Source organism: Madurella fahalii (genome assembly GCF_045866475.1).
Source record: "Madurella fahalii IFM 68171 DNA, scaffold_3, whole genome shotgun sequence".
NCBI classification, from domain to species: domain Eukaryota; kingdom Fungi; phylum Ascomycota; class Sordariomycetes; order Sordariales; genus Madurella; species Madurella fahalii.
In genome coordinates this window covers 3,296,992-3,321,682 of record NW_027263973.1, presented here as the reverse complement: position 1 = coordinate 3,321,682, position 24,691 = coordinate 3,296,992, and the positions used below count along the sequence as shown (strand labels likewise).

Here is a 24,691-nt window from a genome sequence, read left to right as displayed (position 1 = left end):
AACAACGTTTCTCTAGGAATTGGCGGAGGAATAAAGGGGCGGGAGAGTCGGTGTGGTATCTCACGGACGCCGATGACGAATCCACCTCACGCCCATGGACTGGGACCAGCATGGTCATCAAAGGAAAGAAATGTTTTATATCTCTAAGCTAGTTGCCCAGCGGTGTCCACTCAATGGCCAGGTAAAATCAAGAACCCGTCCTCCTTCCCGTGCCATAATAAATCTACGACGTAGCCTCGACCAACTTTGATGTGACTCCACTCTTGCCAACGCCTCCAAATCCAAAAGTGTTCTGTTGATCTTGTATCTCCGATGATCACCAAGGAAAATGGCCCCCAGGTTACTGAGTTTTCATGCATACATGTTAAAGAAAGCCCCGTAACCCCCTATCCCTCGAAACCCACAATCTCCTTATCCCGCTCTCGCTCTCGTTCACGTTCGCGTTCACCAACTTCCTTTTCCCTCTCCCTCTCCCTCTCCCGATCACGTTCCTTAATGATGACCGGCAAGGGGAGGCTGGGGTTCGGGCTCGTAGTGGTAGAAGAAGGAGTTGTACTGCTAGGAGGCGGAGAAAACTCGGGCGAGGTCGTCCGCCCGGCAGAGGTCGTCTTGCGGATAAAGCCGCTGAGCAGCTTGCGGGGATGGATCCCGTTGCGCAGGCTACGCACCGTGCCGGTGCTCGACGACAGCTCGCTGCTCCGTCCCGAGGTGGAAAACTGGCGCGGCTTGCCGTTGCTGCTATTGTTGTTACTGATACTGCCGCCACTGGCGCCGCCACTGGTAGTTATGGCGAGCGCTGCCGGGATCGTGGCGTGGTCTGTCTCGCTCCCGGGTGACCCTGGCGGGTGGTTGTGACGGATGCCTTCGTTCTCGGCCGCCCAGGCTGCTGTCATGCTGGGAAGCTGGGTGTTGTTACCGGCTCCGCCGTAGGTATAGCCATATCCCGAGAGGTGGCTGATTGCGGCTGTGTCACCGCTGAGGCTCATACGGTCCATCACGTCCGCTAGGTGTTCGTCAACGGTGGCAGTACCGCCGCCATTGCCGCCACTCAGTTGGCTGGCCCTGTCGGCGGCGGCGGCAGCGGCAGCAGCCGCTGCTCGAAGTCCCTCGATGCGAGCAAAGCACTCTGTCGCACGCTTGTGCAGGGTGATGCAGAGGTTGTGGAATTTGAGCAAGTCGCCATCATAGACCTGTGATGTTCCCGCCGAGGCTGGGTGAGCGTCGGCCCAGAGCTTGACTAGCGCGGCGAAATTGCGGGCATGATCGACGAGGTAGGGGAGCGAGGGGAAACCCTCGCGCGCGAGAGGCGACAGGCGACCGAGGATGGTAATGGGGGTCGAGTACGACGCTGGGAGGGCGACCTTTGTGCGCTCCACGGGGATGGCGCACACAGCGTCGAGGAAGTCCTTGAAGGGTTGGCGTTGCGCGGAGAGGAAGCGGTTCATGGGCTCCATCCAGGTTTCTTTCTTGCCAATGGTTGACAGATTCGCGAGGGCCTGCAAGGACTTGGCGATGAGCGTCAGGGTCCGTTGCGCGCGCGGCCGGGGGTGGTCGCGAAGCAGGCCAAAGAGCTTCGGGTTAAGGATGGCCGGGCAGAGGAAGCGGAGGAAGAGGAACCCCGAGACGGAGGTATAGGTTACGGTGCGTAGGAAGTCGCCGTAGCGGTCCTCAGCGACGGCGCGGATGTACTTGAGGATGTGTCTGAGCTCGGGCGGCAGACGAGTAGCCGACGGCACGATGCAGTCCCAAATTGCTGACGTCTGCTGGATGAGCAGGTTCCAGTGTTGCTGGATGTCTTCGCCATGATGTACCTTGCTGGGGTCCACTTCGCAACTTGCGTCGAGCTCGTTGATCTCGTTGATCTTCTCAGCAAGCGTTTCTCTCAGATACTCCTTGCCTAGGCGGCGCATGTGGAATTCGAGGGCTGTTGTCAGCAAAGAATTGCCCCTGAAGAGCAAGTTAGCCTCCCCTTGCAGCGACCTGCCCAGGTCGCGAACAATCTGCTCCCGGTCGCTCGTGGACTCGATCGAGTCGTTAGACGTGAGACGTGCGCTGAACCTCGGTTTCCTCAACGTCGTCTGGTTTCCGATTCCGTCAATCTCCTCCTCAACCATGTTCATGATCCACTCGTTTGCACTTCCCGACACCTGGAAGATGTTCACGAATATCTCAGCCACGCGGCGTACATTGCCAGGCAACGCATCATTAATCAGAGCAGTCAAGCCCGAGCTGAAACGGTGCAGAAGCTCGGAGAGGGGTTGATAGTTTTGTTGGAGAAGGACGACGAGCTCCTCGTGGTGGACTTTGATGAGCATAGACCCGATAGACTGCTGTCTATCGTCGTATATTTGAAGCCACTGTTCGTGATCCTTTCCGCGCTCCAGAAGGTCCAGAGGGATATCAACCGAACCGCAAAGCACTTCCGCCAGGTTGCCCGGCCTTGCCAAGCCCAAGGTGGCTTGTAGCTGGTGACTGAAGCTCTCCATGTTGACATCAACCCGCTTGAGAAGCACCGAGAGGTAAGGTAGTGAGGCCGGCAGGTCGACAAACTGACAATCCTCACGCCAGAATGGATTCTTCGTATCCATCTTAGTCGCGGTCCTGGCGCGGACCTCACCATCAAGGATGACTTCGGCTAAGTAGTTGCCAATGACGGGGTCCGCGTCAGCAGCCTTGCCTTGGCGTTCGGAAGGGAAATCGTTGTCCCCGTTCGACGCACAGCGCCGGATCTTAGCCTCGGTGACTCTGAGGAATATCGTCTTTTCCACCCTAAAAGTTTCTCCCGCAGGTTCCTGATGCAGATCCGTCACCTCGTAGACGCGCCCTCCGTTCGCAGGATCGAGAGTGTACACATCCGGAACGGTGAAAGCGCGCAACAGCACGAACCAAACCTCTAACAGTACCCTAGATTCCAAGGCGATATATACAGGTCGAAATATAGAGAGCTGGGTCGATGTCGACGAGTAGATGGGAAAGATGGCCAAGCAGTAATCCTCGTCCAAGACTGACTTGTCTAGCCTCTGGATGGCCGACCTCGCCAGCTGAGAGAGTTCGATTACGGAAAGCACCGTCACATCGTTCTCAGTCATTATCTTAAATTCGCCGTTGTCGTGCAGAATGCATGAAACCCTCCTCCAGCATGTTTGCGATGACCGTAGATCGCGCGTCGAGGGCCGTTTGACAATGGCCCGGGGAGATGCTGCAGCGCCCTTGTCCCAGAGCATGATCTTGCCAACCTTGATGATTGTCGCGTGTTCTCGAAGACCAGGTGACGAGGCGCGGCGCCTCATCTCGGCGGCCCGCCCAGATGCAGCGACAGCGTTGGCGGGCCGCGCTGTCGAAAGCTTTGTTGCGGCCGGCCGCAATTGCTGCCAACAGAGTAGGGCGGCCAACCAGAGATCGAGTTCTTCGGCCACTAGAGGGTACAGGAGGAGTGTCATGCCGAGCGAAGGACTGACAATCTCGAGGCATTGGAAGTCTCTGTCAGGCCGGTCGACAGGGACAACTCGGCATCCGCGAAGGTCCGAGACTAGAGTGGTGTGGAAAGGGCCGCTGTCGCCAGAGTCAAACATCAAACACCCCTTCTCCTCTTCGATATAGCACACGCCGCCGAGCCAGGGCCCACCGTCTCTCTGGTACTCGATCTCGCCACGCATCCTCCCGCAGAGCTTCTTCATCAGAAACAAGACTCTGTTGGCATCCGTCGTGGGGATGGGGAGGGGCAGGGAATCGACAGACGGCGGTAGCGACGAGAGAGGCGAGCTCGGCCGCGACGATGGCCGCTTCGTCAGCTTACTCCTGGCATTGGACGGCCTCCTGTCCTTGGGTACTGAGAAGGTAGTGGGCGGCTGCAGATCGGTCGACCTGTACGACTCGAACGGCGGCTGGAGATTGGCGATCCTGTGGTGATCGTCGGCGAATGGGGGGGAGGTAGCGGAGAAGGAGCCGACGCGGTGGCGTGCCTCGACGGCGGGGGTGAGCTGCTGCCGGAAAGCACCATCCATGGTGTGGGTTCTAGGTCTGAAGGAGGGGGGCCGTGGCGGCGGGCTCGATGAAGAGCTGTCAAAAGAGCCGGGAAAGGCTTCATTGAAGACGACGCCCTGGCGTCTGGCTGGCAAGCCGGACGGAGCGGTGGGAATGGACCTTGGCGAGGTCGGCGGCGACACAGAACCATAGCCGCGGGGCATCTGTGACACACTACCGCCAATGCCGTCCAAGCCATTCAGTGTGACATCACCAGGCTCGGGCGTCACAGCTCTGACGGTACTTTGCACAGGAACACCGTGCCTAAAGGCGTTCCGGAGGTTGCCAGTTGAGAGTCTCTCTGCGCCGCTCGTCGACGGTACCTCGGAGACCGGAGGGAGCACCGAGCCATGCGCCGGCCGGTCAGGGAGAGGAGGGGCGACGCCGGTATACGTGCCAGTCCCCGGCGGCAGAGGCCTCGCATCCATGACAACCGGGACCGGGCTCGTCAGTTGTCGTTCCCCAGGCATATGCAGCAGGCCAAGACGGGGCGGTGGCGGCGAATGAGAGCGATGAGAGCCCGGGTAGGGGAGCGATATCACAGGGCGACACACATGCGCACTGTAGAGTCGGCGAGCTGTGTCTGCCCGTCTCCGTCTACAGGAACCGTCGGGGCCTTGAATGGGCGTTCCACCTTTTTGTTCGCCCCAACGTTTTCAAGATCCCATTCGATTGTCCGCTCCCATGCGCAACCACGGGGGTTACCACCATAGCAAGAATGGATTCGGAGGGGGCGTCGGCGGCCAATGTCTCGGGTGCGCCACGCATGGATTGGACGAGCCCGCTCTGGCCGGGTGGGATGCGCCAACCGTCGCTGTCTAAAACGGCACAGGTTCTCACGGCTTGCTTGCCACGTCCGCTCGCAGCCGTCTAGGGTTCGCCCGCAATTGACTGTGCATGTACGGGAAGGCCGTCGCAGGTTTTTACCGAGCGTTGGGGAGGGCGTGTCGTAGCGCAGATGAGTGTTGGATCCCGAGCCGCCGGGTAGCAGATGGGCGATGGTCGGTGATAGTTTTGGTAGCTTTTGGTCCAAGGAAAGATCGGCCAGATGGAGGACGCCGTCGCACTTCGGAAACTGGGGACGCGCGGGGAACAACGGGTCGGCTTATTCTTGCATCGCTCCACAGCAACGTCTCGCGGTGTTGGAACCTGGAAGCGAAGCCCAGGGTATGATTGATATTAATAATTAGCGTAATTGTTGCTTTGTTTGCTAACCCCAGCTGGGCATGCTGGGACCCCGGCTGGGACCGCTGAAGCGACAAGGCCCCGCCCGGAAAAGGCTCGCTAAACTTTTGGGGCCCGTCTTGGCCTGGGGTGTGATCCGAGGGGCAGCCGCAAAAAAAGAACAAGTGAAGACGGACAAAGCCAACCCGGGACGCTGCGATCAATTCTCACATCTTGGCTGCATTGCCATGTCTGAGAGCGCCTGCAGGTCCCGGCCGATATTGGGCCAAATTTACAAAGCACTCTGTGATACTGGTATAAAAAAAAATTAAAGAAAAAACACCACAGGCAACAAGGGGACGGAAGGCTGAACAAAACTGAGCGGCCGCTGGTGGAGCCCTTTCTTACTTATGCTTCTTCCGAGATGAGATGCCACCCTAGGATGCTCGACATTTTGCGGGGAATTGCACGCAAATGTATCCCGGCCACTTGCTGGGATCGGATTGGAGATCGCACTTCTGAATTTCCGTCATTCCCCCAAAATCCCACACGTGTTCAGAACCCTTCGCCCATCATGATGGTGCGTCCGCCGCCGTACCAGAGAGCACCATTTCGGGCGTCGAGCCCCCGTTCTTGCCCAACAATCCACTCTCCGATGAACTCGCCATCCTGGACACCCCAGACCTCCTTCTCGAGCCATTTATTTATGTCCTCAATCGTTCGGATCCAGCGCTCCCGCAGCTCGGGCGTAGCGTGGTCGTCTTGGGCGAGAAAACGCGCAAGCGTGATATGCGCACTGGGGACCACGTACCGCGAGCCAATGGCCACGCCGGTTTCCTGGGCCACGTTGAAGACATCCCGGCGGAGGTGATGATATGTGTAGCCATCACTCTCCGCTGTGTTCACGCCAGGGAGTCCAGGATGCATGATGTCCTCTCGATGAGGTGGCGTAGGGGCTGGTGACAGCACCTCCTCTCCCGATGCTGGCAGGAAGGACACAGCAATGGCAGAGGTGTCATAGGAAAGTAGGGGCTTGACCAGGCGGGCTCGCCGTGTGAACGGAAGGCTTGTCAAGCGATGAATCGCTGGCCGCAGAGACGATACTAGGCTCGCAATTGCCTCTGGGGTCTGCGAGTGAGCTATCTCGAGAGTCGTCATGTGCATGCGATGCGGGGGCATGAGCCAGAGGTCTAATCGCACGACGTGTTGAGCATCATCATCTCTATCCGCAAGTCTGGGGGCCAGACGATGTGCTTACTAGGAGCTACTTTTCGGAGGGCAGTCTGCAGATACGAGGCAAGCTTTAGAATGTGCTCTGGTGGCCGTGCCCAAAAGACCAGGCAGTGCCGGCGGTCCTGGAAGCCTGGCTCGATGTCGGGATTCTCCAGCCGCAACAGGTAAGGGTCAATGGTCAACTCCTTGAAATCAGGCGACAGGAACTTGTCCCGCTGTTGAGCATTTCTTGCCGTGCGATGTGCAGCATACAAAGACTGGATCTTCGCCTAAGGAAAATATTTATATTAGCCCCCAATGGTCCAGCCACAGCAGCATGTCTCGCGGTCTCGGCTCGCTTCCGCCTCTAACGTCCCTAGTTATCGCATGGCTCATCTTTCTTTGTAGTCGACCCAGCCGGCGCCTCCCAACCGCCCTAGCCCCCCTGCTGTGCTTACTGCAAGTACTGACTGAGGTGCCTTTCGAAACACTGGTCCTCAACCATCCTGTGTACCGACTGCGAGCTTCTTTGGAAGGTAATCTTCAGCAACCAGCGACTAGCCTTCAGCTCCGCCTAAAAATGAAGATACGAACGGATCCCGGAAATGCTCCTTCTTTGCTTCATCTTCTCCTTGCTGCATTTCTTCCGCCGTTTTCACACTAAATCTGTAAGAAAGGATAACTTACTGGTTCGCCATGGCAGACACTGATAAGGGCATCGTATGGGTTCTCCCCCGGCGTGATCTTGATGCCAGAAAGATCCTCAATTCTAACTCCACCATCAGCAGATCCAACGGCAGGCGCCATATTGCTCCCCTAGTTTGTTCTTGAGACAGCGATTGCGATCTGCTTAGCACATATGTCACCCAGAATTTGGAGACGACCGAAACTATGACGCGCAAGTCGGAAAAGGGTAGGCAAGTGACGTGCTAATGCGCTTGGTGCAACGTGGGAGTGCCGACGAGGGGAGAAGACAAAGTTCGCGAACTCGCCGACACCGCCATCTCCCCCGTTCGGGCTCGGCACCCCAGCACGGGTCTGGAATCGGACGGCCCGGATTGCTTGGCAGCAGCCACCGTTGATCATTTGGCCCGGGAGATCGCCCAGCCACTGGCAGCCACACAATCAATCTTGGCAGCGGAGCCTCTCTCAACGACATCCCAAGCCACCTGGACGCCGACGAGCTCATCGGCGACATGCCGTGATGCATCAAGGACTAGTGTTACCGACGGGAGTCTCCCTCCATACTGTTCTGCCCAATTACGGGAGAAAAGGGGACCGCATTCATCATCTGGAGACCAAATGAGCCGACTAAACCTCAGCGAAATGAGGCAGTGGGTAGTCTGCCCTGCCGCCGTTATGCGTTATATGAGCCCCGGACGCCGTCTTTTATGGCCTCACTTCAAACTTGACCTTCCAGCCTAGCTCTCTGAAGGCCTCGTGTTACCGTCTTCGGAAAGGCGTCACAATGGTGTTGATTGGTGATGCTCCAGCGCCAGGCTGAGACGAGCGCCATGGGTTGTCGGCCTGCTACCCTATCGAACAATGGCTGGCTTGGTAGTTCGAAAGATGCCAAAATGAACTCTCTTTCATCTTCCGTGATACCTGTCAACTACCCTGTTCCAGAGAAAGGAGCAAAGAGTCGACTACTTGCAAAGTCCATCTCCGCCGATGCCAGACAGGAACGCTTGCCGCGGTCGTTGTATTTCCAGCATCCGCGTGCATCCGCTTGCACGATGTGAACTAACTCGGTACAGCAAGGAGTTCTAGGGCCTTGCTTAGCTACACCCGACTGTCAGCCATCAAACTTTGGACGGATGGAACATATCGATACTCATATGCAGTCACTTGTGCTGGTAAGCGACATATGTTTGCCAACGCCCATCCAAGGAACAGGCTAGCCAGGCTAGTGGGTGGATGGGAGTGCATTGGTTAGCAACTGGGATTGCATCCCGACCCCTGAGCCGCACCCCTGAGCGCATGCCGACCAGAGCTGCGGCCGGATATCACGACTCTTCACACGCCCCTCGCTCGCCCCTCGTTCCACGCATTGCCATCAGGGACCCTCTTGATTCCGGAATGTTCTTGGGTAAGCTTCTGCCCTAATCAATTCTGCCCCTACCTTTCGCTCTGCGGGTGGTTATTGTGCCCTAATTCTTTTCACAAAGCTGTCGGCTCTTTCCCAAACTCTTTGACCTAAATGTTACTGAAGGACACCTTGCAGACAGCCCAACACCAACAATTTCGCCTCGCTGCTGGCCGTTTGTTGCAACCTTTCATCAATCGCTTTCATCACTCCATCACTATTTGCTTTGACTCCTAGCTGTCCTTCGGTTGCTATATCTTCCAAACTTCAAACGGAGCACTCCGTTTCGGGGGCACCGACGGTGCCGTCCTACCGGAGCATCGAGTAAGAGATCGCTCTATCCTTCGATCGTTGGGTGATTCAGCTGACAAGCAGTCAAGGCATGGCTATGGAGAGGCCAGAGCCATCCCGTGCTGCTACCAGTCGGCGCGCGGGCGGCGCTGCGTCTGCTCCCGGGAAGCGGAAGTATCCTGCTGGTAACCCAAGCAATGCTTCCGATCAAGGGGACAGCGACGACGAGTCGCTCCCCCGCCCATGCAAGAAGCAGAAGGTCTTCCCTATCAGACCGCCCTTGAGCACTTCCAGCGCGGGCGGTGGACCGTCATTGACTGCGCCCGGAAACGGCGACACCACCAAGGCCATGGATGTCGATGTCTCCAATGACGTTTCTACGCCCGGTCGTGAAACTTCGTCTAAGTCGCTCAAATTTCGCGATGAGGCGCTCAATACCAAGACCGGGGTCGATAAAGACTCGCCACCTACTAGTGATATCAATGAGATATTCCAGGACATAGTCAAAAGGATGGCTCCCATCGGGCTGAAAGAGAGACCGATCAATCTCCACGTCGCTACACTCTGCTCCGGTACCGACGCACCCATCTTTGCCCTGAATCTGCTTCAAGCATCCTTGCAAGCGATTGGTTTTGGCAGAGGTTTTGCTTTCAAACACCTTTACAGCTGCGAGATCGAGCCATTCAAGCAAGGCTTCATTCACCGTAACGTGCAGCCCCGTCCATTGATCTTCCGCGACGTGGTTGAAATGAGCTTATCGGAAGGCAAAGCGTAAGTATTATCCCAGTGATGAAGAACTCCAATGCAGATGGCAGCTCAGTGACTGACATGACTCTAGAACGACCGCCGGCGGCTCCATAGTCGAGATCCCTTCGGAGCCGATTGACATCCTCTTTGCCGGTTGCTCCTGTGTCGACTATTCCAACATGAACGCAAGCAAGCCAAATGAATCCTTGTCGTTACTCGACAAACACCTCAAGGGCGCGGCCTCGGGTGACGCGTCGCCGGTTGCCATTGACCAAGCTTTCCTCGACGATCTGGACAAGATTCTGATTCTCGGCCAGCTTAAGGATACCGGAGAGTCGTCCAGGACTTTCTTTGCCGCGCTCGAGCTCATAATCAGGGTTCGGCCAAAGATTATCATGCTTGAAAACGTCTCGGGAGCGCCATGGGACATGTACACGAAGCGCATCTTCCCAAAAATAGGCTACGTGGCTCGCTACGTCAGGCTGGACACCAAGGACTATTACTTGCCCCAGACCCGCGTGCGAGGCTACCTGGTTGCCATTGACGCCGAGCTATTCGGCGAGGGCCCGGCCACCAGGATCGCCGATGGTTGGAAGACATTGCTTTCCACAACCTGCAGACGCCCAGCTTCGGCGCCGGTCTCGCACTTTCTTCGAGCGCCCAATGACCCGGCCACGATCCAGGCCAGGGCCGACATGGAATCCAAGGTGCCATTCAACTCGGAATGGGGCCTCTCCTCGCTGCGACACTTGGACGAGCGCCGCAAACACGGCCTCGGCCGAGATGATAATCCTTTCAGCATGAAAGCTATGCGCAATGGCCGCCTCATCTTCGCATCGTACCCTTCTCACTCCTGGCTTCCATTCTGGGGCCTGCAGGGCTCGCGAGTCGTCGACTCGATGGACATTGTTTTTGCCGCGGCCAAGACGCACAACATCGACCTGGGATACAAGACCTGCGTGGTCGACGTCAGCCAAAACGTCGATCGCACAATCAAGTTGCCCGCACGTGGTGACAGAACCAGTACGCCCAACTTGAACTTGGGTATCATCGGGTGCATCACGCCCAGCGGGATGCCCATCGTGACAGACCGATCTCGCCCGGTGACGGGGATCGAAGCCCTGGCATTGCAGGGCATGCCGGTCGATGAATTGGTCCTCGCGACCGAAACCCAGTCCCAGTTGCGGGATTTGGCAGGAAATGCCATGACAGTCACTGTGGTCGGCGCCGCGACTCTGGCGCTTCTTCACTGCATCACCCAAGTCGCCGGTGCCGAGCAGATGCTCCAGCCAATCGAGCCAACAGATGCAAGACAGGGACTATATCTAGATGCTCGGCAGTTAGAGTGGGAATCGCTGGCACCTGGCGTCGCCAATACCGTGGTTACCACTGAGCTTGGACGTCTCCTCGCCATCGCAAAGAACATGGTGCGCGTGTGCTATTGTCCCACGCAAGGAGAAGAGCTCTGGGTCTGCAATGCCTGCGGCACCACTGCCTGCACGGCATGCCGCGGGAATCCGGTGCACGACTTCATCGCAAAGACGACCAGAGGTCCCAGAGGGTCGCCCCAGAAGGGCGAGGTCGCTCTCACGGGACTCCTGCCCAAGACTCTCAAGCTGCCCGTTCCCGCTTCCATCGTCCACTGCGGGCTGAGACCGGTCAAGGACCGATTGTATTGCAACACCGTCTTGGAAATCCTCGACGACGCCACTATTTATTATTTCGACGAGATCAAGGTTACCGAGGCCGTGACTGTGTGCTACAAAGCCGTCAACAGCATCGCTCGTCTTGTTCTCTCGGCCGATTCCATGTGCTGCTGGTACATTTACATCGCCCCTTGGCACAACCAGCGTAGCAAGCTCCATTCCAAGTTCAACTTTGACCAACCTATCGCGCGCGGTCGGCTTTCCGACGGCGCCACATCGCTCCTTGAGTGGTCGATGTGGGTTCCTGGTCACATCGATCTGACTATCGGTCTCAGCAAGAACTCGGATGGTGCACTGGTCATTGCTAACCTAGCTTTTGCAGGCGACGGCGATCCGGAGCCAGACACGTCGCTTCAAGCGTGGAAGGAGATGGTGGAGAGCAGGGTTCTGGGGGAATACCGCCACTACGAGAGATGCGGTACCGCCGGGAATGCCCTACGGATCAAACAAGACCCTGCCGCTGCTGTCAAAATCTTCCTCATGTGGGATTCCGGCAGGGTCCGGAAGCCGATCGACGACCACTTTGTGTGGACCGAGACGATGAGGCGAATTGAGGATCACGAGTACCGCGAAACCTTGCTTCATGCCAAGCCTACACTCTCCTGGGACGTCGATTCCAAGCTAGGATCCATGGATGTGTTTTGGCCTGGGTACTGGTCCTCCCCGGACGGACTCGGCTCTGCAACCTTCGGCAGCCAGGTGCTCATTCGTGAGCCTGGTCTGACTCGCTGGGGTTCGACCGAAACTCTCCAGCAAGCGTCTTGTCACGCGGGCGGCCCTCCAATTGCCCACATGCCCGTCCTTGCTGCGCTCATGGCCACTCTTGATCGGTTCCCGGTCTCGATAGCTCAGCTCTATAATATGGATCCCCCCCAGCCAGATAGCGGTTTCTACTCCATTCCCGCTACCGCCCGCGACCCGTTCTTAAGGACTTTTGCTTTCCTCTCGAACCAGGTCTGTTTGTCTACAGCACCAAAAAACCTTGCTTCTTTCCCGCATCTCAGTGGCGGCTGGGTGCAAGTCGACGCCTGCCAAGACTGTTCCGTGGCTCCGCCCGAAATATCATTTTATGCCAAAGAGGTCGCCGGCAAGAATTCCGGATCTTCCAAGCATGTCCATGAGATCATCGAGGACCCCGACGAAGCGGCCAAGTTTGAGAGGCAGTTTCTGGATCTCCCCAGAGCGGTTGCGGTTGCAGCTCGTTTGCTACATAACACCGGGTCTTCGACGCTGGACATGAGAGTCATGTTGCAACCAAAGGTTCTCGCATCCAGGGCTTTCGGGCATCTGGCACAGTCTCACCGCACCGCCTCCCGTGGCAGACTTGCTCTGGGCTCGAACGCAAAGACGTCCTTCACCGTGACTCTCGACTACGCAGCTCCTTCTTCAACCACCGGCTTCGCCCCTTTTGCCCACTCGCTGAAGCCTTGTGGGAGGAAATTTACGGCCGGGCTCGATCTCAGCAAACCGTGGAAGAACGACGGCAGCAGGCCACCGCGGTTTGGAAGATATACGCTTAGGGAGAGCCAGAAGGATTCTGTCGAGTGGATGATGCAGCGCGAACTTCGACCTCTCGACTTCGATAAGGTCGAAATCGAAGAGGAAGTGGTTCGGCCATTCAACATGCGGATCATCGGCAAGGCCGAATGGGCTAACTGCTTTCCCTACAGCTCACGGGGCGGTGTCGTGGCCCATGAAATCGGGTATGGAAAAACCGTCATCATGCTCGCCCTACATGACTGTATGCGCAAATTCGACAAGACCCGGTCCGTCGAGGAGCGACAAGAGAAGGTCGACACGGCCTGGTTACAGGAGATGCCCAGACCATTCGAGCATTTCGGAGAAGTCGGAGCACGTTACCAAGCTCTGGACGCCAAGTCCTTTGCCTTGCACCTAGATGCCACACTCATCGTCGTTCCCAAGCACATCGTCAAGCAGTGGTCCAAAGAGACGGCCAAGTTTCTCGGTTTGTCTCATCCCAAGCTAGCCGTCGTTAACTCGGCCGCCGCTTTCTATAGCTACGAGCTTGAGGATATGAAAACGCCCGAAATAATCATCCTCAGCAGCGGAGTTTTTACTCAATTGTTCCTGGACAAATTGCAAACAGTAGGAGGCATGCTCGGCGACTGCCCAAAAGGCCTCTCCGGGAGAACTCTTGAGCTCTGGTACCGCCGGGCGTTGCGCAACCATAGGATCCTCACTGCATACTACCTTGCCGGCCGAGACGCCGGTCTTACCCACGGCGAACTCATGCGCCGGCTCCGGGACGAGTTTCTGCCCGCCTTGATCGAGAACCAGCATGCAGAGATCGACACCCTGGTCGAAAAACTGGTCCCCGTGATTGACCGCAAATTCTACAAGGGCGGAGCGTCTAGTGTTGCCAGGCCCGGCAGACAAGCACCGGCCAGACCGCGCGTGACACCAACAATCACAGACAAGGAGTGGAACATGAAATCGCTCCACACCTGCACCTTCGCCCGTATCATATGGGACGAGTGCTCGTACGACGAGAATGCCATTGTCCCTCTCTTCATTGAAAACGCGGTTGCCAACTCCAAATGGCTGCTCTCGGGTACGCCCAAACTGTTTGGGCTTGAGGAGGTGTGCAGGATCGCGTCGGCTTTCGGCGTCCACGTTGCCCGGCCAGAGCCGAGAATGATGCCCGGTCTGCCCGCTGTGACAAAGGGCCCGGAGCTGGACGCGATGTCCAAGAGCGAGCAGTTCCACGTCTTCTCGTCTTCATTAAAGTCAGCCACGCTGGCTCATGAGAGGCACAACCAGGCTCACAAGTTCGTGGCGGAATACTTCCGCTCCAATCCTCTAGAGCAGGGTCTGAAGGTGGAGTTCGAGGAGCACGTCCGGCCCGTAGCCATGACGACCGTGGCCTCGGCACGCTACTTTCTGCTTACTCAGGCCGTACTCGACGCAGGCTACGATTACACGGCTCTGCCTGCACACGCACGTACGGAGGTCGTCTTGAGAGGCACCGACTTGGACAACAGAGACGGACGGGAGGCAGCGAAGATGTTCCTTGGCCTGGCAGCCTGCGATCTCGGAAGCGGCGTAAGCTCGGCCGATACCTTGGTGCGTCATCTCTCTATGCAAAGCGATGTTCTCAGCAAGCAGTTAAAGATGCTCTGGGACAAAATGTTGTGGCTTCGGTCTTGGATCGAGGCTCTCAAACTTGACCCCGACATCCATCCAACAGGTTCCAGGTTCGAGTTCTCTCAGTCGACGCAAGATGCGCTCGACCGCGTTGATTTCTTGTGCGGCGGTCTAAAGAAGTCGATCGATAACATGAGCTTCGAGGAGTTCGGCGGCAGGGATTTGTTTCAGCGCTTTGTCACCGTCATTGCCGGTCTGCCTGAGGGCAAGCAAGAGGAGTCCGACCACGACGATCTCGACGACAGTTCCTTCCGAGTCGAGTGGAGCGTACACTTCAAGGACGGCTGGATGGAGCGCTTCGACGAGGAAAAAGCGTTGTATACGTGGCTGGACTTCTTTGACATAAAGCCCAACACCATCAACTCGTTGACCCCGAGGCAGCTCAAAGTACTCTCCGAGCAGCTTTGCTGGCTCATGCACAAAGTCCCCGGAACCCTAACCCCTCTCGAGAATGGGCTCCCTGACAAGGAAGTCGTACGCCACGCTCTAGACCCGAGAGTCGTCCGCTCGATTCGCACACCCTGGGACGGGGCCAGCGTGCTCGCCAACCTCGACGATGATGACCTTCGGGTTTTTCTGAGCACTTGCGTTTCGGTAAAGCCGGAAAAGGCTACATGGCAACAAGCCAAGGGTTCATACAATTTTGTCGGACTTGGGGAATACAAGACGAAGGAGCCTCCCAAACCGGCTCTCCAGAATCGGCTCAGAGAGCTCAACCTAAAATTCAACGCAAGCCACACAACCGACCAACTGAAAGAGATGATTTGGAGCCACGAGCAGGGTCTTGCTGTTTCTGAGAGCTACCGTGATGGCCGCGCCCCTCCCGACAAGCACCAGAGCTTCGAAGCCGCAACCGGGTGCGTGAGCCAGAACAGCAGAGCCGGCACGCCCAAAGCCAACGACAGGGGCAAACAAGTTGCTGCATCTACCGAGGAGCTCAAGCTTACCGTCGTGCATCTGCTCAAAACGATCGATGACCTGAAAGCCACCTGGCTCGAGGGCAAGTTCGTTCCCGAGTACTCATCGCTGTCTGACGCCGCAGACAGCGAGGCTGTGGTTAAGAAGGCCTGTCGCAAGTGCGGAAAGGCCGTCGCCTCGGCCAACTCCTTGTTTATCGTGGTGGCCTGCGGTCACTTGCTTTGTGACGGATGCAGATTCCAGAACGCAAGCTATTATTGCCCCGTCGAGCACTGCACAGCTTTCATCCGCGAGCGGCCCGTCCTCCGGGTCTCGCAGGTGTGCCTCATCGAGGGCGAGGTCCGCCGCGCCAAGGTGGACGCCATCATCGACCTCGTCAAGCACGAGATCCCGCGAAAGGACTTTGTCGTCGTCTTTGCGCAGTACGGCCCGCTGATCAATGCGCTGAGCGAGGCCTTCGACACCGCCAGGATCCGATTCCTCAATCTTGCCACTTGCAAAGACGATCCCTCCGACCAGCTCGAGCGCTTCAAGCGGGGTAAAATGGGCCAGGTCCTGCTGCTCGACATAGACAGCGATACCAGCGCAGGGAGCAACCTGACCAATGCCTCGCATGTCGTCTTTGCCAATCCATACGTCCACAGGAACAAGGATCACCAGGCGCGGACGGTACGGCAGGCCCGGGGCAGGTGCATCCGCATGGGTCAGACCAAGAAGGTGCACGTGTACCACTTTATGGTGCCTGGCACCATTGAGGAGGAGACGCTGCGCGAGCTGGGAAAGGACAGCGAGGGTGTCAGGGCGTTCTTTGACGCCTACGGCCGGATTCCGTGGTGGTTAGATGAAGAGCGTAGCGAGGAGTAGACGAGAAATTTGGTGCTGGAAGGGAGGCTTGTTAGATCAATGTATGAACAAATATGGGATAACGGGGAAGGTTTTAGGGAGGGAGGACGGGCAACACGGCAAGGTGGAGATGCCGTGCTCCCGTTTCCCACCGTACCATTCATCAGGGTGAACAGCCCGACTTCTATCGCCTCACCATCGGCACGAGCATGGAGGGAACAAGGCATTATTCAGGGACGGTGAGCGCTGTGGGGGAGAGTAGGAATCCGTTTCGATTTAGGCGGATATGTACAAGTATGCCCTCGGGCCATTACTTTGCCCATTTCAGGGGCGTTGCCAGATGCAATGGCAACATTTCATGCCCCAGGTCATTTTTTTCATGGCCTTAGTACTCTCAGGGGGTCATTAGATTCATTGTTTTCTAAGTGTCAAACTATATCGTCAAACCTGCCGTTCATCATTGGTGGCCATGCCTTAGTAACCGGTTCCACGCATAACAAACATCCGGATACGCTGACAACCGACCAGCCATCACAGCTTCGACACCCTCCCCCGACGGACCTTTAGCAATGGCGGCGGACTCGGTCTGATCCTGACACCCCCCTCACCCGCCGCCATTCCTACCACTTCCGGAGACTCCAACTCCACCTCCTGGCAATCCTCCGCCCCAACACCATTCGCAAACTGCATCACCACGAAATCCATTGCCGTCCCGGCGGGGCCCAGCGCAACCATCGGCGCATGCCACGTCCCTGCGCCGTAGGTGATGGCCTGGGCCCCCGTCGCGACGAATGCGCGCAGCCCGTGCAGGTCCGGGAGCCCACTCCCTGGGAGAGGACGGGGGTAATTGTTGCCGTCGTTTCCTGGCGGGAGGGTGTCTGGGGCGGAGAGCAGGGCGCTACCACCACCAGTACTACTACTACTGCTGGGCGCGGGAAGTGTCGGCGCAACGATGACGAGGTAATACTTTGTGGTGGGGGTGATAGTAGTGACGGCGTCGGCTGGTAGGGGTAGGAAGGTTTGCGTCGTGTAAGGGTGGCGCTCAAGGACTTTTACGGGGAAGAGTGAGCTTTTGTTGTTATTATTGTTGTTGTTGCTGCTGCTGCTGGCTGGAATGTCGGCACGCGCGGCGCAGACAAACATGTTTGTCACGGCCACGCCGGGACGGCGACTCGGGGCTTGGGCATAGAGGTTGAGTGGGTGGGAGACATGCTGGTATTTGAGGGCTGTGCCTTGGTTGGCGGACACGGCGTTGAAGGGGAGGGAAAGTGGGGAAGTTTGGCTGGCGGCGGATGATGGGTGCACGTCCGGGCGCGGGTTTTCGATCACGTCGCCGAACGACGCAAACGCCTCGCGGGTGAGGGGAACTGCATCGATTACGAGGTTCGGGCTCGGGAGCTTGGGTCTGTGTTGAGGTTTCATCTTTGAAGGTGGTAAATTCTGCGGGGATGAGAATGTCGCTGATGCTTTTTCAGAGTTGAAAGCGGAGGCTGGTGATCAGCGAAACGCAAGAAATGGTGGGTCGCCGTCATCAAAAGATGCAGCGGGTCGGTCATCACCAGTCGGTACAGAGCTACATGGTCAATCTAGAACCTATGTTTGGTGAACGAGGTTCGGATTGAGATTGAGGTTGCAGCGATTGAACAAAGTAGTTATCGCTGTTTCTTTTCCTCTTGCTCTCTCCCCCGCTTCTCCCCCCCCCCCCCCCCCCCCCCTCCACCAACCCGGTCGGGGACAGCGAGGTCAACACCTCGCAAGTGACGCTTTCCGAACTTTGGCACTTACACCACATGATGCTAGCAGCCCTTCCAGCAGGAGCCAACAGCGCCTCCTTGATGCATATTAGTCGGCGTGCGAACGATGGGTGGAATCTCGCGATCCCGGGAAATGCCCCTCGTCGTCCGAGAAGCTAGCGATGGAAACACAGTCAAGCGGCGGCGAGAGATGACGAGCAGAAATGGGCGATACCTTCGATAACCATTCTCACCACGGAATAGAGCCACACGCAATATCCGGATGTTCTGCCTGCAGGCTTCCAGCTCCAGGAAAACCCGAGTCACCATTTTTGGCTCGAGAGATACAGACACGGGACGCGATTACAACGCAGCCATCCCCTCACATCCCCCACCATAAAGGAGAGTTTGGCCCAGAAGCACGACACGGCTCGCCAGCCTGCCTGCAGGTTCATCCCGAACGGCCCACATCAGCCCGATTTCGCGCCCCGTTGGAGATATCCGTGTCCGGAGTGAGTCGAGCGCTCTTCGTCATGGCCCACTCGTGCCATTCAAGCTAGCTAACTGGACCCCTTCAACCGTCCTTGTAAAGCAAAAGCAGCCGGTTGAAAAAGCATCTGCTGTCCTCTATTGGTGAACCTCTTTTTCTCGGAGCCGCAATACGTTGGGGGATGTTTAATACAGGCCTGTATTGGCACGTTGCTGGTCGCCATCTCCCCAAACACTTCCCCGGTGCGTCTCTAAGCCTCCTGTCTCTTTCGAAGTCTGGGCCACGACAAGTCATCGAGCATGTCATGGTGTTTTTCCCAGGAAGTTCGTTGGGGAACGGATATCGGGGTTTTTGGGACCACTAGCCCTCCGGCTGAATAACCCTAATATCGGATGGCGTCCGCATATTGTTTATTTCACCCATCACGTCAGGTCCTCCTCCTTGACGTCGTACTTGCTTCATTATCCCTGTCGGTATGCCGTTGCTTGCTGTTCCCGCGGCTCCCAGTCTCGGTCAAGTATATAATGGTTAATATGCAGTTCGACCGGGACCACTATTCTTTCCCGGTCACCGGAACGGTCGTTGTAACAACTCTGAGTACATAATCAATCACTGTAGGCACTGGATCTGCCTGCTGTGGCGGCCCTGCTCTCGACCGAATCGCGTGCCCGTCACAGGACCGTCATGGCTGCTCAAGGGTTCAAGCGCCTTTGGGTGGTGCTGCTTGCGTTTCTAATCCATGCCAGCACCGCCTGCACAAGTTACGGCGTTGACTATTCCAATCATGGCGCTTATTACATTGACGGATCCTCAAATGATTACTTCAGTTTCATTACCGTCTTCCAGGGTGAGCCTCTCTGCGGCCCCTAGCGGCTTGAGGTGAGGTGATACTGATGCCAAGGCAGGGTGCACGCAAGAGACCATCAACCCCGTCCTAGTTTCGCCAGAGAACCACCAGTATGCCTGCTCGGCAATCAGAACCACACCTGCTGGGGTTCAAGTGACCTCGACATGGTGAGATAACCTGGAAGTGGTAGTAAAACAGTAGTCGGTATACTCACCCATTTCCTCAGTGGGATCCCGTTCTCCGCCATGAGTTCAGGGGGCTGGAAAATTATCATTGCCGGGAACCAGATATCGTCTCAGCGCACCGTCACGCTCACTGTGGGTGTGCCTCAAACAACATGGGTTACGGTGCGTAGCATCTTTTGCGAACAATCCATGAACCAACTCGATGAGCTAACGAGCCCAAGGCGACACCGACGGTTGTAGTAGGATATACGACCACGGCAAGGGATCAAAGTATCTATCTAGACTCTTTACATTCCTCCAGACACCGTTGATACTGACATCTCCATAGCTGTCGTGACAACGCTTGTGCAGACGCATACGCTCATCGTCGTCCCCCAAACAGTGACAACTCCGTGCAACGGGGCAACACGGACCGTCACAGTCTACCCGCAAACATCCACGGCAGTCGTTACATCGACAGCAATTAGGACAGCAACAGATGGCCAAGTAACGAGCTATTGGACAACAACAGTCTCGGAGACGGCCAGTTGCCACTACCCGTCGAGTTGGTCTTCTCCCGGAAATAACCCCGCTCCCACGGCAAGCTGGTGCCGCGGCAGGGATGACTGCGAGCCATTCTGGGGAACTGGGGGCGGCGGCGGCTGGGGATGGCGAACCCGATGGACAGGCAATGCTAACCCGACCACTCCAGAGAAACGAGACATGGCTGCTACCGCTGCCACAGCTGCCGCTGCTGCCGTGGCTGCCGTTACATCGACGTACACGCAGACTACGTATACGGTTACGAGCACGCTCGTGACAACGATTCCCGGGCAGACGACCACAGAGCTCGGTGAGATATCCCTAAAACCGCCTGGGACCGCTTGCCGTCTCACTAACAGCGGGATAGTTTTGAGGACAACCACGACCACAGTGTAAGACGTCGCGATACCAACAGGCAGATAATTCCCTCCCCGGCTCAACTAATCCTTGGAAATCAGGACACCGCCCCCTTCAACAGTCTGTGCCAGCGGCCGCCCCGGGGTGACGGTTACAGTTAACAGGGGAGACCCCGCAGCGGTGACGGAAACCGACATAGTCTACTTGACAAGTCATCTATCCGGCACTGTCTGGGTTGGGTACGTTACTCTCTCTCTATCTCCGGGCCGGTGCTGATCTCTGTTTACCGATGTGCCCTAGCCAAACCCAATTCACAACAGTCACGAACTCGGCCAGTGCAACAGCCTGTTGGAGGGCCGGCGGATGGTTCGGGTAAACCCTGCTCGCTCCGAGAGAAGGCGTACTCTAGATGGAATATCCCTGCCACTGCCTTTGCCTACGCGCCGTGGGGTACTATAGCTTTCGCTTAGACGATTACCGGGGACTGCTAGATATCAATTCAACACGCGGTATAGTTTCCATGGCTTCCCTTGCCGTGACATACCAGTGATGTTTATGTTACTCCTCGGCCCGGTGTGTCTGCAAAGATGTGGCGCCTGCCCCTTAGAGGAAACCCCTATCAGTGAGTGAAAGACCAATGTTCTCAAACCATTGTTACAGTCCAAGAATATTGGTATACCTTACTGGTTGACATACTGATCGGTGGCATGTGTAGGTCAGCGGTAAGTCCTAACGTCCGACCTCTTCCTGCCAACCGACAAGCCATCACTGCCATCAGCGGGAACCAGCCACCTCTTCAGCATCCTCCTCATCTCCTTCCAGCCAAATCTCATGCCCGTCACCCTCGCGCACAAACAAGCTCGCGAGGAACCCGCACACCGCAACGCCAGCCAGTCCCCACCACACAGCGCCAATAATACCCCTAGCTAAACCCAGCCCATACAGGAACCCGCCCATAATAGGCCCTATCGTCCTCGCGAAACTGCTCACACTCTGCCCGATCCCATGCACCGTCCCCAGAACGCTAGGATGCGGCGTGCAGTTGTTCACGAGGATGGTCTGCGCCGGCAGTGCGAACGTGCGGCCGACTACCTGAAACGACAGTACAGCCGCGATGGCCGCCCACACCGCGACGCCGTCCTTTGGGTTTGGGGGTGGGCTGGCCGCCGGCACCAGGCTCAGGTAGGGCACGAGGAAGTACGTGAAGGGGAAGAACAGCAGGAACAGGCGCCAGCTGCGGACCGTGCCGAGGCGCGCTGAGAGCCAAGGGTAAACGCCCAGCTGGAGGCCAATCCCGAGCACGCCGAGGATGGCCATGGCCATGCCCACCTCGCGTGGACGGAGGCCTAGACCGCCCGTGAAGGCGAACGGTAGGTGGCGGCCTAGGGCGTCGGGGGACTTTGGGGGTTTGGCCGGATCGTAGACGGGCGTGGAGAGGAAGACAAACCAGAGCGAGTTGAAAGTGCCGACATGGAAAGCTAGGAGGAAGCTCGCGGCCAAGGTGAAGACAACGTTGTGAGTGAAGATGCGTCGGAAGGCGAGCCGTTGGGCGTATCGGCGCCGGGAATGTTTCGACTTTGTCCGAGTCCTGGAGATTGAAGGCTGATGTGAGTGTGTGCTCTCGGTCAGGTGTGTACCGTCAACATGGGTGGCTGTATCTTGGGTTGCCAGAGGCGTGTAGACCGCGCCAGAGCGGCTGCCAGTCAGCCACGCCCGTAGCACTCGCCCAACCTCCAACCCTCTATCGCGTTTATCTAATCGTGACTCCAACGTCTGTCTCTTGTGTCAGCAAGGCTATCTCATGTGCCTAAGAATCCTAGTGACTGCAATACTACTGGCCTCTTCCACGAACAACCAGACAGAGAGCACGGCGCAAAACAGGAGGAATGTTGAGAGCAGGTTCGGAGTAGCGTAGGGAAAGCGACGGAAGAATTCGACGTCTCCAAAGAGGTAGGGATAACTTCCTGCGGGATCCGAGAGGACGCCTCCAAGTATGGGCCCAATGATGACCCCAATGTTAAAGGTTATGGGTAGGAGTAGGAAGGCTCGAGATTGGTACCTATGGCTAGCGTTTAGTGAAAAGGGGGATCTTGTAGGAGTCGAGGAAAGACATTGACACACTTCTTCTCCCTAACGGTCTCACTAATCCTGGAAAGCTCTATCAGCGCACAAACTGGGGATATGAGTCGTCAAATGACTGCTCTTACATGGTCCTCAACACACCCACATTCCCGTTGGTCATGCCTCCAATAGACCGGAACATCAAAGCTTGCCAGAACGAAGTCGAGAAACCGAAGCCAAGACACGAGATCACTTGGGCCGGAGAATGGGGGGTTAGCCTCGACTCTCCAATGGCGCGGTCATGGCCCGATTCGCGTTAAACCTACTGGTACCCGCGAGGCCGATCATCAGAACGGTTTTGCGGCCAAAGCGGCTCGAGTCAGCAACCTGCCCCCACATCATGGCTGTTACGAACTGAGCAGCGGTGAAGCTCGCACTGCGTGGTCACTAAGGTATCAGGAGGCCAGTCGTGGAGAGAAGTAGCAAGCGGCCAGGAGGCACATACTGCAAAATGCCTGCCTGGCTGGATATGACAGAATCGGGCAAGCTGGGGTCGAACCACTTGAGCTGATAGAACATGTACGACTGAAGAGAAGTCTGGACGAGGGGCTCGCTTAACCTTGCCAGGGTGATGACAATGAGCTGGTCTTTGCGGGGGAGATCTCTCCACGAGACCGTCTTCGCATCGACCCGCTCGTAGGCGCTCTCCAACTCGGCCGGCGCCTGTGTACCGGGTATTGCGCCGCCGCTGCTACTACTACTACTTGAATTCGACGGCAACAGTCCAGGACGTGTGGTCAAGTCCCCGCTCGACTCCGAGTGCGGATCTGGCCTCGTCAATCCAACATGCTTGTCCTCGGCTTCCTCGTATTCGAGAGCATCGGCTTCATCTGGGGCACCGAAGTTCCCCATCGGTGAGCAAAGAAGGCGCGTGGCGCGCAAGACAATAATAACTTAAAGAGTACTGTTGGGCAAAGAGAGCATTGGAGGTCCCAATCGGATACCCAAATGAAATACCCTTTCGGCAACTTTGTGGGGCGGGGTAACGAGCTGTTGTTTGTCCCAGTTTGGACTTTATGAAGATGTGACTACTATACACAGCGACGAAAAAGAAAAAGAAAGAAAGAAAGAGGCGACAAAAAAAAAAGGCGATAGTACGGAGGCAGTCACAAGAGCTAATGAGAAAGAAAGCCGTAGAACTGATGACATAAGGCAATCCGAGTATCTTCGAGGCCCGGATCGGAGCTCCGCAGCAAGTTCTCGTCGTAGCCATATACAAGCGACGAACGGGCGGAATCTTAAATGGCCGGTAAACCGCCGTGCAGGAGTGGTGTTCTCCCCGACATGTCACTTGCCAGTGCCAGGTGCTCGCTGATAAGGCCTCCAAGACCGAGCAAGGTGTGATTGCAGCGAGTGGTGACGTTGAGAGAGGTGGCCCCGCCATGCACCACCCCTGTATTACGAATATGGCCTTGTGGCGCTAAGCCTTACAGTGCCCCTAGCGCTCTGGCGCCTGCACGCGCGGCTAAGGCGCAATCCATTTGCCCTGCCGGATCGGGACTCTAAACCATCGCCGACCCCCTCCACAAGTAGTGTAGACGCAACTCCTTCTAAATCCCCCTAGTGAGCGAGGCAACTACAACATCGTCCATTATTGGGGGGTATTCATCATACTTTCCCGCTCCGAATTCACTTCCTTGGTCGCTAATGCTTCCTTCCATCCACGGCGTTGTTACGCCCACACAAAGGACATTGTGTGACCCATTCGAATCCATACCAACGACTTGGTCTCTTCGGAAGCCGCTGATGCCATGCAGTTACCAGAAAAGGGTGTCCTGTACTGGTGCGTCCGCCCACCTCGGCTCTCGGGTCCGGAGGTGCAGGTGGAGCGCTCAGTGCTTTCGTGCGCCTCGTGCCAGTTGCAGATTCTCGCTTCCACCTCGCTATCAGGGGCGGTTCACCGCTTGATGTCCATCTAACGCGGCTGAGCGGTCTAATCGAGCCCAGGACAAGTCAAGCCCCCTCTCGTTGACCGCCGCGCATGCCTTGCCGTTGTGCCGAAGAACCACGGAGAATCACAAGCGCTACGCCACACACGTTCCACAGTGCCGCCGGGTGAATCGGCAGAGTAGTTCTAAGGCCGGCAGGCGGCCACCTCGCCGTGCCCGCCTCCGGCAGCCTCCGGAGCTGGTCCCCGTAACCGGCCAAATTAGCAGCTTGCTGCATACCGACCCTACCCCCTAGGTCTTCCGTCGTCCGACAGGCACTACCGGCAGATCGCTTGCCCATCGTTTCCCTCATAGACCCGCAAACGCTCAAATTTTGTGACCAAGGTTAGGCG

The 24,691-nt window shown here is 57.0% G+C and overlaps 6 protein-coding genes across 6 annotated transcripts; 2 read left to right on the top strand and 4 right to left on the bottom strand.

Moving 5' to 3' along the window:
* Positions 1–386: 386 nt before the first annotated feature.
* On the bottom strand, positions 387–4,493 carry BUD2 (GTPase activating factor; the record flags this gene model as incomplete). The annotated part of the gene is made up of 1 exon (XM_071061850.1): positions 387–4,493. The coding sequence occupies one exon, from the start codon at positions 4,491–4,493 to the stop codon at positions 387–389; it is 4,107 nt and encodes a 1,368-aa protein (XP_070917951.1).
* A 1,249-nt stretch (positions 4,494–5,742) lies between these two features.
* On the bottom strand, positions 5,743–7,206 carry MFIFM68171_06429 (uncharacterized protein; the record flags this gene model as incomplete). Its single annotated transcript, XM_071061849.1, has 3 exons — positions 5,743–6,377; positions 6,446–6,689; positions 7,087–7,206. 3 exons carry the CDS (start codon positions 7,204–7,206, stop codon positions 5,743–5,745), a joined length of 999 nt encoding a protein of 332 aa, XP_070917950.1.
* Positions 7,207–8,867: 1,661 nt separating this feature from the next.
* MFIFM68171_06428 (uncharacterized protein) lies at positions 8,868–16,176 on the top strand (the record flags this gene model as incomplete). Its single annotated transcript, XM_071061848.1, has 2 exons — positions 8,868–9,547; positions 9,615–16,176. 2 exons carry the CDS (start codon positions 8,868–8,870, stop codon positions 16,174–16,176), a joined length of 7,242 nt encoding a protein of 2,413 aa, XP_070917949.1.
* Positions 16,177–16,686: 510 nt separating this feature from the next.
* On the bottom strand, positions 16,687–17,577 carry MFIFM68171_06427 (uncharacterized protein; the record flags this gene model as incomplete). Its single annotated transcript, XM_071061847.1, has 1 exon — positions 16,687–17,577. One exon carries the CDS (start codon positions 17,575–17,577, stop codon positions 16,687–16,689), a length of 891 nt encoding a protein of 296 aa, XP_070917948.1.
* Positions 17,578–19,062: 1,485 nt separating this feature from the next.
* MFIFM68171_06426 (uncharacterized protein) lies at positions 19,063–20,665 on the top strand (the record flags this gene model as incomplete). Its single annotated transcript, XM_071061846.1, has 9 exons — positions 19,063–19,225; positions 19,284–19,392; positions 19,452–19,572; positions 19,632–19,680; positions 19,739–19,954; positions 20,102–20,242; positions 20,300–20,324; positions 20,391–20,528; positions 20,590–20,665. 9 exons carry the CDS (start codon positions 19,063–19,065, stop codon positions 20,663–20,665), a joined length of 1,038 nt encoding a protein of 345 aa, XP_070917947.1.
* A 398-nt stretch (positions 20,666–21,063) lies between these two features.
* On the bottom strand, positions 21,064–23,262 carry MFIFM68171_06425 (uncharacterized protein; the record flags this gene model as incomplete). The annotated part of the gene is made up of 6 exons (XM_071061845.1): positions 21,064–22,068; positions 22,129–22,348; positions 22,411–22,437; positions 22,497–22,602; positions 22,677–22,786; positions 22,856–23,262. The coding sequence occupies 6 exons, from the start codon at positions 23,260–23,262 to the stop codon at positions 21,064–21,066; spliced, it is 1,875 nt and encodes a 624-aa protein (XP_070917946.1).
* Positions 23,263–24,691: the final 1,429 nt, after the last annotated feature.